The following is a 12,617-nucleotide window of genomic DNA, read 5'->3' on the forward strand; positions in this document are numbered from 1 at the left end:
CATAGAGGTTTCGAGCCTGCTTGGTTGGAAGGATGGTGGAGCCTTCAACAAAAACAGGGACATTTGAAAGAGGGGAGGTTTTGAATGAAAAGTGTTCTGTTTTGTTCACACTGAGTTTGAGAGGCTTACAGGACCTCCAGTTTAAGGTACCCAAAAGGTAATTGATGATGTAAGCCTGGAGGCCGGAAAAGACTTTAAATAGATTAGACTGATCTGGACATTGTCAGACTATACAGTTTTGATGTGAGAATTGGGGGCCATCTCCAGTCATTTCAATTTATATCTTGCCACTGGATCCAGACGGCTCAGAGAAGGTGAAGCTGGTGACTTTGCACAGCCCTCCCTCACTTCAATCCAATTAACTTCCATGTCACGGCATCACCTTCCTAATGTCATGGTCCTCTTTGAGAACAAAGTACAAACAACAACCTATGAGTATATGAGCTGCTCCTCTGGGCACCCAACTGGCTAGTTCCTGTTGGGCAATGCAGCTCTTCTCTTCTGCTTTCCTCAAACAACAACCTATGAAGATCAAGTGATATAACGTATGTAAAGCATTTTGTAAACCTAAAAACACTATTAATAATGTTAATATTAAATTCTTTATATATGTATTATATAAATTAAATTAAAAATAAAATTAATATTAACCTGTGCTGGTGAAAACATTTCAATATTCCCACATGGCTTGCTCACTTTGTCCAAAGGTCTAGTCTCCTTCACCCTCTGGGTTTATTTCTGCCTAACAAACCCTGGGCAAAATACCAGCAGAATTCCTTTTCACTGAAGTATTAGTGACTGATAAAGGCTTAGTAGAAGGTCCTCACAGAGAAGAGCTTCAGCACCGAGATTTTGCCCACTGGATTAAGCCTTCCAAAGGAAAGATTTTAGCTCAATCTCAGTCACTCCCAAATCACACCCTATAAATCGTATTTTCCAAAAAGGGCAGTCATGTCTTTGCTTACTCAAAGAACAGTGATCTCTCTTTATAGAGCTTTTTGCCTCTCTCATGTGACCTTTATGAGGCTAACGTGTATGCCTTTACTTCTTGAAATGCTGCAGCTGTCCCTTATGAAAAGTTTATGCGGAGGAGGACCTAGGAATGGGGTAAACCTGACTTATTAGCACTTCAAGGGTCTGGGATAGGATGGGGAAGAACTTCCCTTTGGGCCCAGTGGCCTGGAGGGAAGGGAATTTGCTGTGGGCTGCTGGGGGAGAATTTAATTTTTCCCATGTAAACTGAACATTGAAGGTAAGAACCAGGGACATTTTTTCCCCTTCCCTGAGAAGGCCCATACACTGCTACAGTCTAGCTTTCAACCAGTGGGTCAACTTTGAGATTCATGATAAAAGACATAGTACAGTTGAAAGGGAATTAGAATGTAATTTAGAGACCACTTTGTTTAACACTCTAATTTTATAAAGAAATTGGGGCCTGTATGGGAGAAGGGATTTGCCCAATTTTACAATTAGTTTAGTATACTCAACACCACATTTGAGAAGGAGGAACACTGAGAAGCTAAAAAGTGTCCAGAGATGTAAGCACAAAAAATATGTATAGTACTTCTTTTCATTGTGGCAAAGAACTAGAAACTAAGGAGGCACTCATCAATTGAGGAATAATTGAACAAATTTTGGTACATGAAGATAATAGAGTCTACCTCTCAAATCTGTGAAGAAGGAAGGAATTTATGGCCAAAGAAGAACGAGAGTATGTTACAAAATGCAAAAATGAATAATTTTTATTATATTAAATTAAAAGGGTTTTAAAAACAAAATAAATGCAGAGAAGATTAGAAGGGAAGCAAAAAACTGTGGAAAAAAAATTTACATCCAAGCATTCTGATAAAGGTCTAATTTCTAAAATACATAACTGATTCAAATTTATAAGAATTAAAGCCATTCTCCAATTGATAAATGGCCAAAGTATATGAACAGACAATTTTCAGATGAAGAAATTAAAACCATTTCTAGTCATATGAAAAAAAAATGCTCTAAATCACCATTGAACAGAGAAAGGCAAATTAAGACAACTCTGAGTTATCACCACACACCTTCAGATTGGCTAAGATGATAGAAAAAGATAAAGATAAATGTTGGAGGGAATGGGGGAAAACTGGGACACTAATACCTTGTTGGCAGAATTGTGAACCGATCCAACCATACTGAAGAGCAATTTGGAACTATGCCCAAAGGGCTACCAAACTGTGAATATCCTTTGATCTAGCTGTGTCTCCACTGGGCCTGTATCCCAAAGAGATCATAAAAAAGGAAAAAGTACCCACATGTGCAAAAATGTTTGTGGGTGTAGCAAGAAACTGGAAATTAAGTGAATCATTGATGAATAAGTTATGGTATATGAATGTGATAGAACATTATTGTTCTATAAGAAACACTTAGCAGCATGATTTCAGAAAGATCTGGAGAGACTTACATGAACTGATGCTAAGTGAAATGAGTAGAACCAAGTGAAGATTGTACACAGTAACAAAAACATTATGTGATGATAAACTCTGATGAACTTGGCTCTTCTCAACAATGAGGCGATTCAAGTCAATTCCAATAGACTTGTGAGAGAGAAAACCATTTGCATCCAGAGAGAGGACTATGGGGACTGAATGTGGATCACAACATAGTATTTTCACTTTTTTGTTGTTGTTTAATTGCTTTTTGTTTTTGTTCTCATTTTTCCTTCTCTTTTGATATGATTTTTCTTGTGCAGCATGATAAATATGGAAATATGTATAAAAGAATTGTACATGTTTAACATATAATGGATTACTTGCTCTCTATGGGAGGGGGTAAAGGGAAGAGAGGGAGAAAAATTTAGAACACAAGTTTTGCAAGGGTGAATGCTGAAAACTATCTTTGCATATATTTTGAATAAAAAGCTAATTTTTAAAAGGATAGTTTCAGAGAAACCTGGGGTGATTTGTGTGAACTGATACAGAATAAAGTGAACAAGACCCAGAGAAAAAGTTGTAAAACAACAATTACCATCTAAATAAAGTGAAACAATTTTGGAAAATTTCAGAATACCGAGCAAGGCAATCACTAACCAAGATTCCAAAAAACTGATGCTGAAGCATGCTCCCCACCTTCTGTCAAAGAAGTTTCAGATACAACATTCAGAATGAAACACACATTTGTGGACACAGACAATGCAGGAATTTGTTTGCTTTGGCTATGTTAATTTAATACAAGCATTTTGTTCTGTTCTGTTTTATTTTCCAATTGGAGGTGGTGTGGGAGGGAGAGAAAATAGTTCCTAAATGAAAAAAAAGGGGAGGGCGAAAAAGTTGTTCAGAGAAAAGCAACAAGGATGTTCAAAATGCTTGAGATCATGCTAAAATAAGGACTGGTTAAAAGACCGATGGATATTTAGCTAGTTGGATATTTCACAGGCTATATATGGAAGAAGCATTTGGTTTGTGCTTGGTCTCAATGAGTAGGATTAAGGAAAGAGTAGAGAAGGAAAGGAAAAGAGAAAAATAGGGGAAGGAAGTTGCAAAGAGGCAGATTTAATCTTGCTGAGAGGGAAAGCTTCCTAAGAATTATAATTACTTTACAGTGGAGTGTGTTGCCTCAAATGGAAGTAGGTACTTCCTCTTGAGGTCTTTGGGCACATGCCGGATGATACCATATTGGTATAGTTATGAATATTATGGAGGGGGGAATATTGTTCAGGTATAGGTTTAAGGTCCTTTCCAACTCCAGGATTCTTTGGTTCTGTGACCCCAGCCAGAGTCAATACCATACTGATGAAAGAGTCATTCACCTGAAATGCAATTTTAGAAACATGGTCCTGACTGGAACTCCCTCAACCAGCATTTTAATCAAGGGCCCAGCAAGCAAAGAAGCAGATGTCAATGACAAGGTACAGACAAAATGGACCAGTTACAACTCAAAAGGATTGAGCTGTTCCAGTTGTAGAAATGTCGAGGAAGAACTTCTCACCTTTGTCTTCTTGCAGGGGGCCCAGTTCTATGGGCTCAAGTCTTGGTAGCTTTCCTACCTCTCGGTGCCTCTGGAAAAAAAACAAAAACAAATATGACCAAGTGGCAATAAACACAAATGATGAAACTGATGAGGGTGAAAGACCAGAACCTAAGTCCTGCCAGAGGGCAGGGAAGGCAAGCCCAAGAAAACTTTAAAATGGAGAGAATTAGTGAACTCTTACTTGACTTTTTCCAGAATCATTACTGTCTAACAGTGATTAAATCCCTCAGGGGTGTTTCATTGCATAATCCTGGTCAGTTAGTGCTTAGCTAATTGGCCTTTCCCTTAGATTGCTGTCTGTTTCCTCCACCCCCATCTTCATTTTATCATACACATTTCCACATTTATCATGCTGCACAAGAAAAATCAGATCAAAAAAGGGAAAAAATGATAAAGCAAAAAACAACAAAAAAGGTGAAAATACTATGTTATGATCAACATTCAGTCCCTCTCTCTGGATGCAGATGGTTCTCTCCATCACAAATTTGTTGGAATTGGCCTGAATCACCTCATTGTTGAAAAGAGCCTCGTCCATCAAAATTGATCTTCAAATGATCTTGCTGTTACTGAGGACAACAGAATCTGGGTTCTGCTCACTTCACTTAGCATCAGTTCATGTAAATCTCTTCATTGTTAGGCCTTTCAATCTATCCTACTTCCTAATCTGGCCTAAACTTTCAGGGGCATTTGCCTTCAAGGGCTAGTCCAGTCTTTCTAAGGAGTTATACCCCACACTCATACCACCCAGTGGTATATAGAACGCAACCCATTCATATCATCTCATTTTCTATGACTTTTCTAAATCTTTGTCCAAATCCTTTTCCCCGGTGGGAGGGGTAGGAGATACTCTCTTTGAATATATGAACTCTCTCTCTTTTTCCCTTAAATTCATTTGGAGCAGCCAGATGCCAAAATGGATAACGCACTGGAGTAGGAATCAGGAAGATGTGAGTTCAAATCTGGCCTCTGAGACAGAAGCTGTGTGATCCAAGGTAAGTCACTTAATATTATTTGCTTCAGTTCCTCAATTGTAAAATAGGAATAAAAACACATGCCTCACAAGGTTGTGGCGTAGATCAAATGAAGTAATAATTACAAATATATATACACATGTACATACATATTATCTCCTGGCAAACAGTAGGTGCTACTTTTCCCTCCTTCACTTAAATAGACTCTTCAGATTTAAGTCCTTATAGGATCTGGGGTACTACAAAGAAACATTCAGCTTCAATACCTTTAACTCCTGTCTGATTTAGATACCTCCTCTGTGACTAAGGCTAGGGGAGGAGGAAAGGGAGGAGGAAAAGGACACCCTGTAGAGGCAGGGAGCAAAAAAGAGACAGAAAAGCAAGATTGATTGTATTTTTATTTTAGGGGTTTTTGTTGTTGTTATTTTGGATTTTTTTGGTATTATTCCCTCTGCACACTTGCCATGCTTATTGCTTTCAATGTTCATACTGCTATCATCTTCTAGATCTTCCTGAATAATCCAAAGTCTATTCAACATCTGTCTCCAGATCTGCTTCCCTCAGAAAGTCCTTCCTGACTAACCCCAGCCAGCAATAATATTTTCCTTTTCTATTCTTCTATAGTGCTTAACTGAGGCTTTTGTTCTATTCTGTCTTGTAGTATTTCAATATATTGTGAAAAGATCACTGAAATGCAAGTTAGAGAGTTCTAGATTTACCTGTCACTAGTTATTTGACTTCAAATAAGTCAGTTAACTACCCCACCAACCTCAGTCTACTCATCTGTAAAACAAACAAAAATACTTGCCCTATTAACTTCAGAGTAGTTATAAAGAACAAATGGAATAATGTAAAGTACTTATTAAATTCTTAAATGTTACACAAATGCTAAGTATTATTGTTGTTGCTTCATGTATTTTCCATGCATATGCTCAGAACATCTAAGATTCCTTAACATAAGAAATAGGGAGAAAAAAAAGAAAAAGGAATATCAGAGATAGCTTTATCTGATTATCCTTTAGTATAAAAAGGGAAATATGCTTCCCAAATAGTGTGTACCACGGTTCTGGCAGAAGTTCTACATGGCAGAAGTTCCACATGAAACCTGAGTGAAAGAGGGATTTCACATAAGACAATAAGGTCCTCCAGATGCTGACCTTTGCAGCTGATGTCCTGAATTGCATCAAGACACAGAACACTGCAAATATTCCTAAATGATGTCTCCAGTTGTCCAAAAGAATTTGGTCTAACTATTCACAAAGGAAAAAAAAAAGCCAAGTGGATGAAGATGTCTATGACCTGACATGAATTGGCCCCATCAGGACACCTATCTTAGCCAGACATTATAAATGATCAATGAACTAAACTCAAAATTAATAATGAAGAGAAGAAAGGACTGAATTGCATTTGGGAAATGATGTATTGTTTTCAATGACCTCATGCAGTTTTTTGAAATTAAAGTCTATCTCTTTTTAATACTCTTCTAGCAATGCTATTGGGTAGCAATTCCAAGAATCTTTCCCGAATGTAAAACTGTGAGTTATTTAAAAGACAATGGAGAGACAAAAGGTAGGTGGAGAAAGAGTGAAGCATATTATGAACAATTAATTGTACTTAATGTAATAATATAGCAATGATTTTGTGGTCTCCTGATTTTAGGAGGGCTTCTGTTCTAACAATAAGTCAGTAAATCCTAAATCTTCTGGTTTTGGAATCTGCCTCAGGAAACTCCCATGCCCAATCTGTCTGATTCTGAATAGACCACTCCTTAATTCACTGCTGACTGATAATCTTGTCAATGGGCACCAAGTTCCAAAGTTACTCCTCAGTTCATTGCTGATTGTCAGATGGATAATCTGTTGGTCAGTGATAATCAAGTTCCAGAGACCACTCCTCTGGGCCATAGAATTAGCATGTCAATGATAGAAAGCTGGATAAAGGGATCTCCTCTCTCTTAGGACTTTGCTAATTTCTTTTGGAATTTAGTCTGCTTGTAATGTTGTTACAATTACAATAAACTTTGCCCCTTGACTAGGAAATGCTTAAGTTTAAGCCTGCACATTCTTTTGAAACATCTTAGGACCCAAACTTTTGGAGTCCCCTTCCCAACCAACACATTCATGAGCAATAAAGAAAGAGATTATCAGAGAAAAGTATATGCAAAAAAGAGGTGAGCTAATCCTATAATGACTGCAAGGGATTCCAGAGAGCCCTGGTAATGCATTTGTAGCCACATAATGCCAAAAGACCTGGAGGAAACTCTCCTGACAGTTGTGTATAATATAATAAGTGCTTCTTAGTATTTAGGGGAAGAAAGACAAGTTTCATAGGCATTTATGTATGAAGGTATGAATGGGAAGCAATTTGTCTCTTTGATGAGAGCTTTCATATTAAGGAGATCAGAGATCTGACAAAAATTGATTTAAGTATCTTTATTCTAGCTGTCCAGCAATAATGGGCTCTTGTAAAACAAGAAGTATATAACTGGTGATTCACAGTTCATGTAAGCCATAATCTAGAGACTCTGTAGGTACTGTCTTCAGGCAAGACAATTAAGCATTTCAGGACCCTAGGCTTCCCATGGAAAGCAGTTCATTTAGAGGAATTTCTGTATCCCAATACTAGGAAAATGTTCTGATGAAATCATTAGTTAGTCACTGGGTGATCCTGTGTTAAGGAAGTACAAAGCTTCAAACCCTATACCTCTTCCTTTTTAAGAGCTTCAGGGAATCCAAAGAGAAGACATTGATGGAGGTACTGATCTGAGGCAATATAAGGCTCAATAGAAAGGAGATCTAAACACTTAAGAGTTGTCTCAAAATAGAAACAGGTCACATCAAAACTGATTAATTTTCCCATCACTGGAGGACTTCAAGCAGAAGCTGGGCGAGCAATTGTCAAGGATGATAGAGAATGAGCTCTCCCTGCTCAGGTACATACTGAACGATGTGTACTGGAGAAAGACTCCTATTTGAAGTCAGGAAGAGCTGGCTTCAGTTTCTATCTCTGAGACTTATGGGCTCTAAATCCACAACCATGTTATCTCTTTGAGGTCCCTTTGAATTTTGACAATTCACACTTGGAAAAGCTTTGATCCCCTATTGTATCTGAAATTGAACTGGAGTAAAAAAAAAAAAAAATGGGATAAATTAATCTCACTATAAATTGAGATTCCTCCACACTCTGCTAGACTGGGAAGGTATCCAAGAGGAAGGTATCCAGAGGGCCAGTATGTGTCCCTAGTTCTAGATGGACTCTGCCCTAAGGAACATCTTCCTTTGTAGCGTCTAGGTCCTCTAGTGACAGATTTCTGAAAAAATGAGGTATAGAATCTGAAATCTACCACCACAGAGTTGGGGAGGGGCAGGAAGGAGGCAGAGGCCGGAGGCCCAGAGGGCCTCCTGGGGAAGAAGGGGGAGGGGCAGGACGGAAACCCAAAGCTGCAGAGAGATTATTGTGTATACAACCAGATTAGAGAAGTTCAGAGGGAAAGAAAATCATTGTTGCCAGATACTAAAGAGACCTCTGTTTCCCAATTTGTAAAATGCATATTTGGACTCCTCTGATTCAAAGATCTAAGAATTTCATCATTACTAATGGAAGATAGATAAACCGGCAGGAGTATGCTTTGGGATAGGGAGGAGGATGACTACTTTACATCCTGAACTTCCCACAAAACTTCCTTTTCCTTTAGCACAAAACTACTTACAAACACCCTTGTTGGGGCAGGCCTCCTTCTACAGAGATGCCTAAGTAGCATAGGGGTGCCTAAATAATGGATCACTTCAAGTGATAGCTATCCAACAGACTTGTGGTCTTTTTGCTGCTACTTGCTCCCTGATTAGGGCTCCTAGAGGTAGTCCAAGATGTCTGGAAGAAGGTTCTTCCTATCAACAACTTCCCCCACCCCCCCATCTTGGGGATTCATCGAAAGCTGGAAATGTCTCAGAAATGATTGCATAGGCTTAATAACTGATGATAGTGACTCAAAAGTAGATCAGAAAATCATAGAAATTCGGTTATTCTAATTTTAGGCATTTGTAAGTTCAGTTAGGTAACACAGTAGGTAGAATGTGAGACTCAGAGTCGGGAAGAACGGGGTTCAAATTCAGTTTTAAACATACTAGCTGGACAAACCATTTAAACCTTGTTTGCCTCAGTTTCCTCATCTGTAAAATAAGCTGGGGAAGGAAAGAGCAAAGCCTTCAAGATCTTTGCCAAGAAAACCCAAAACAGGGTCATGAAAAGTAGGACATGATGGAAACAAATAAACAACAGACATTAGAAGTAGCCCTGGATTTGGAGTTAGAGAACCCAAATATAAACCTAAGTTTAAATCCAAGTCCTGCTACATATTAGTTCTGTGATTTTGAACAAATCCCTTCCCCATGTCTGGATCTCAGTTTCCCCATTTTTAAAATAAAAGGGTTGCATTAGATAACCACTAAGCTTTGAAATCCTAAATTCTTTACTTTCATTGGATTTAGATCTGGGGGGGAAAAAAAGGCACCATCTAGTTCAATTGTCTTATTTGGTAGAATAACAGATGCATAAAAGGATAGTACTTTGCCAAAGGTCAGATACTCAATGAATTATAAAACTGAGACATGGCCTGGACAATTGCCACTATATCACGCTATTTATCTGTAGAAAGGATTCCTGCACTGGGCAAAGGTGCTAGCCTGGATAACCAGACCCTCTGGTTATCTTCTCTCTCTAGTATTCAAAAATTCCATGATTTCTCTTATCAATATTTTATCAATGATTATTTTTCTTTTTTTTTTCTTTTTCTTTTTTTTTTTTTTTTTTTTTGATTATTTTTCTACAAGCAAGTTTATTAACAATAGAAGAATTGTCCTGGAGAGTGAGTGCTCAATCTTTTCTAAGTGTGTAATAGCTTAGTCAGATCTCTTAGTCAGCATATGCTGATGTGGAGAACCAACTGGTAGGTCCTGACTGCCTCAGTGTAATGGGGCAAAGAAGACTGGAGAACTCCAGCCTTCTGCCAGAGATAGACATTATGTGTCAATGGCAGGCCAGCTATCTTCAACCTTCAATCTTGCTTGTCTAGTCTCAGCCCTCTGGGGAGATGATGACAAAGATAAGTGGGGAAATTAAGTGGTACAGTAGTTAGAGGGTTGGACTTGTAGAGAGGAAGAAGTTAAAATTCTACTTCAGACATTTGCTACTGTGTGATGCTAGGTAAGTCACTTAATCTGTCAGCCTCAGTTTACTCATATGTAAAAATAGAGATTTTAATAGCACCTCATTCCTAGGCAGGAGCATATTGAAAAATGTTAACACCTGGCTCATCCCCCCAAAATATGCATTCATGACCCACTTTTAAAATTTAATCTGCATGACTAATACTCCCAAGTGTGGTTAGGAACCAGATTAAAATGTTATTGGAAAATCTTTAACAAAATAAATAAAGACACAACAGAGATAATATTAATATTTGGTTTTCTAAGGGACTATATTTTATAGGGACTTTTATGTAAGGTTTAGTGGCTCCTGTTTCTATTTGATATCTGTCTAATCTAGATAATCAATAAAACACTAAATCAAGTCTCAGTTTGGTTAGCTCTTCCCAAGCGGCAGAAGCTGGTTCCAGCATGTTCTTTCCCATTCTTAGAGTTATTATGAGGACCAAATGAGATATGTTAAGTATTATACAAATGTAATTATTATCACTGTTATTATTATGCTTTTTACCTATTCCAAACAAAGGCTAAAAGGATTCTTCCTAGTCAGGACATTCTGGGGTCTCAAGAGTGTAGAAGAGTGAAAGATTTGGAACACCATCAAGTCTTAGAATTCTGGTATGTTAGAACTGAAAATGTCGTGGAGGTCAGCTCCCCATTTCTAAGAATGATTCCCATGCCAGTGGTGTCAAATTCACAGCCTCTACCACAAGGGCCCTATAAAACTCCCAAGTGCAACCAGGACAAGACTACAACATAACTGAGAAATGTTTAACAAAACAAACAAAAATACAATACACCATAGATAGTTAATTAATATTTTTCTAAGTCAATATGCTAACCTGTAGGGAATCTGTTTCTATTTGAGTTTGATCCCAACCAATATTATACAGAGGTTTTTTCTTTTTTCTTTTCTTTATATATTAGCATGATTAATACTAATATTGAAAACTAATCTCCTCCAATTAACATTGAAACATAAGGAAGGTCTGGCAGGTCTTATCAAGCTCAAAAGTCTTTTTATATGTACTGGACAATGTATGTGTGGTGAAGGTTGTACAAAAATGTCTAGCTGAGAGCAAGCGATCTATCATCAGATAAATTATTTTGATCCCCATTCATAGGGTGTCTGCTAAAGCATGGTGAGTTGAAAGCTGTATGTATGGAGTGCCCACATTCCTGTTATCATGACCTCTTGAGATGTTATTATTGATAATAATTTTGCCTAGATTTGTGATTTCATTGGTTTAGGGAACAACCTGGCTCTATAATTTAGCCTTAAAGTGAGACCTGGGCCACTGAAATGTTAAATAACTTGACCAAAGCCACAAAGCCTGTAACTGATAAGGTGAGACTTGAATCCAGATCTTTCTGACTCTTGGGCTAACTCTATCCACTATGCCATGCTGCCTTCTTCACCGTTGTGCCTATCATTAAATAACAGCAGCTCATGTTTCTATGTGCTTTCCTGTTTACAACTCAATGAGGTTTCATTATCAGTTTTTAGACCTTTAATCCTTCTCCTGTAATTTTAACCAATTTCTTCTCATCCCATCCTCAGCAATCCTGGATCGGGTTCTGGGGGAACAACAGGACCTCTCAGGGCTCAGGGGCAGGGAACTATCTGGTCTCTATTGGGGTAGGGGCAGATGCCAAAGAGAACTGTCTCAGGACCTCAGGCTATCCGCCAAAGGCTGGCACCTGGAGGAGGAACTTGCTCGACATCAGTGAGATGGGAGACGAACTGAACTTTAAACAACAAAAAAGAAACCAGTCCATCCTGCCATGTAAGGGCATGGGCTGGGCACTAGCAGTCAGTGTGGGCAGAGGAGAAACACCAGCATACTCATTTGGAACCAGGATGAGTGAGGGTTTCTGTGCCAAAAGGCTTTGCAATCAGTGATTACCCAGGCTGCCTAGATATCTTCTTGGGTAAGAGGGTCTAGTCAGTTCCCTGTCTGAGAGACATACCTTCTTCATATCAGCCTGGCCACTCGCCAGGGCAGAATTCTGTTCATAGGGTTCTGGCCACAGATGTCTCCTCTGTCCCTTCTGATTCCAAGAAAATTCACCTTACTGATTTTCTTACCTTCATTCAGTCTTTTTCCTTCCAATCTATCTCAACACTGCCAGAATAATCTGACTAAAACACATCACTTCTCTCCTCAAATATCTTCTGAGGCTCTCCAATTTCTATTAAAGTAGTAGAAATTCCTTAGCTTGAATTTAAGGAAGCTAGTTCCACACTACCTTTCTAGCCTACTTCAAATTAATTAACATTCACTAAGTACCCCCATTGTGAACAAAGCAAGCCATTCCCTCCTATAATCTAGATCCAGTTTGTTTAGAATATCTCCTTATATCTCAAATGGAGGACCCTCCCCAGGAGGCACTGCTTCCCCTCCCCCCCATTATCCCGATGCCTTTCTCGTCCCATTCTCCT

The 12,617-nt window shown here is 38.5% G+C and overlaps 1 protein-coding gene across 1 annotated transcript in view; it reads right to left on the reverse strand.

Moving 5' to 3' along the window:
• Positions 1-12,617, reverse strand: part of CCDC69 (coiled-coil domain containing 69) — a 37,341-nt gene that overhangs the window by 22,837 nt on the left and 1,887 nt on the right. The window contains exon 2 of the mRNA XM_012551868.3: positions 3,958-4,027. Coding sequence (XP_012407322.1) covers positions 3,958-4,027 — 70 coding nt within the window. The remainder of the gene's footprint in view (positions 1-3,957; positions 4,028-12,617) is intronic.

This window comes from Sarcophilus harrisii, chromosome 2 (assembly GCF_902635505.1).
Source record: "Sarcophilus harrisii chromosome 2, mSarHar1.11, whole genome shotgun sequence".
Lineage (NCBI taxonomy): Eukaryota > Metazoa > Chordata > Mammalia > Dasyuromorphia > Dasyuridae > Sarcophilus > Sarcophilus harrisii.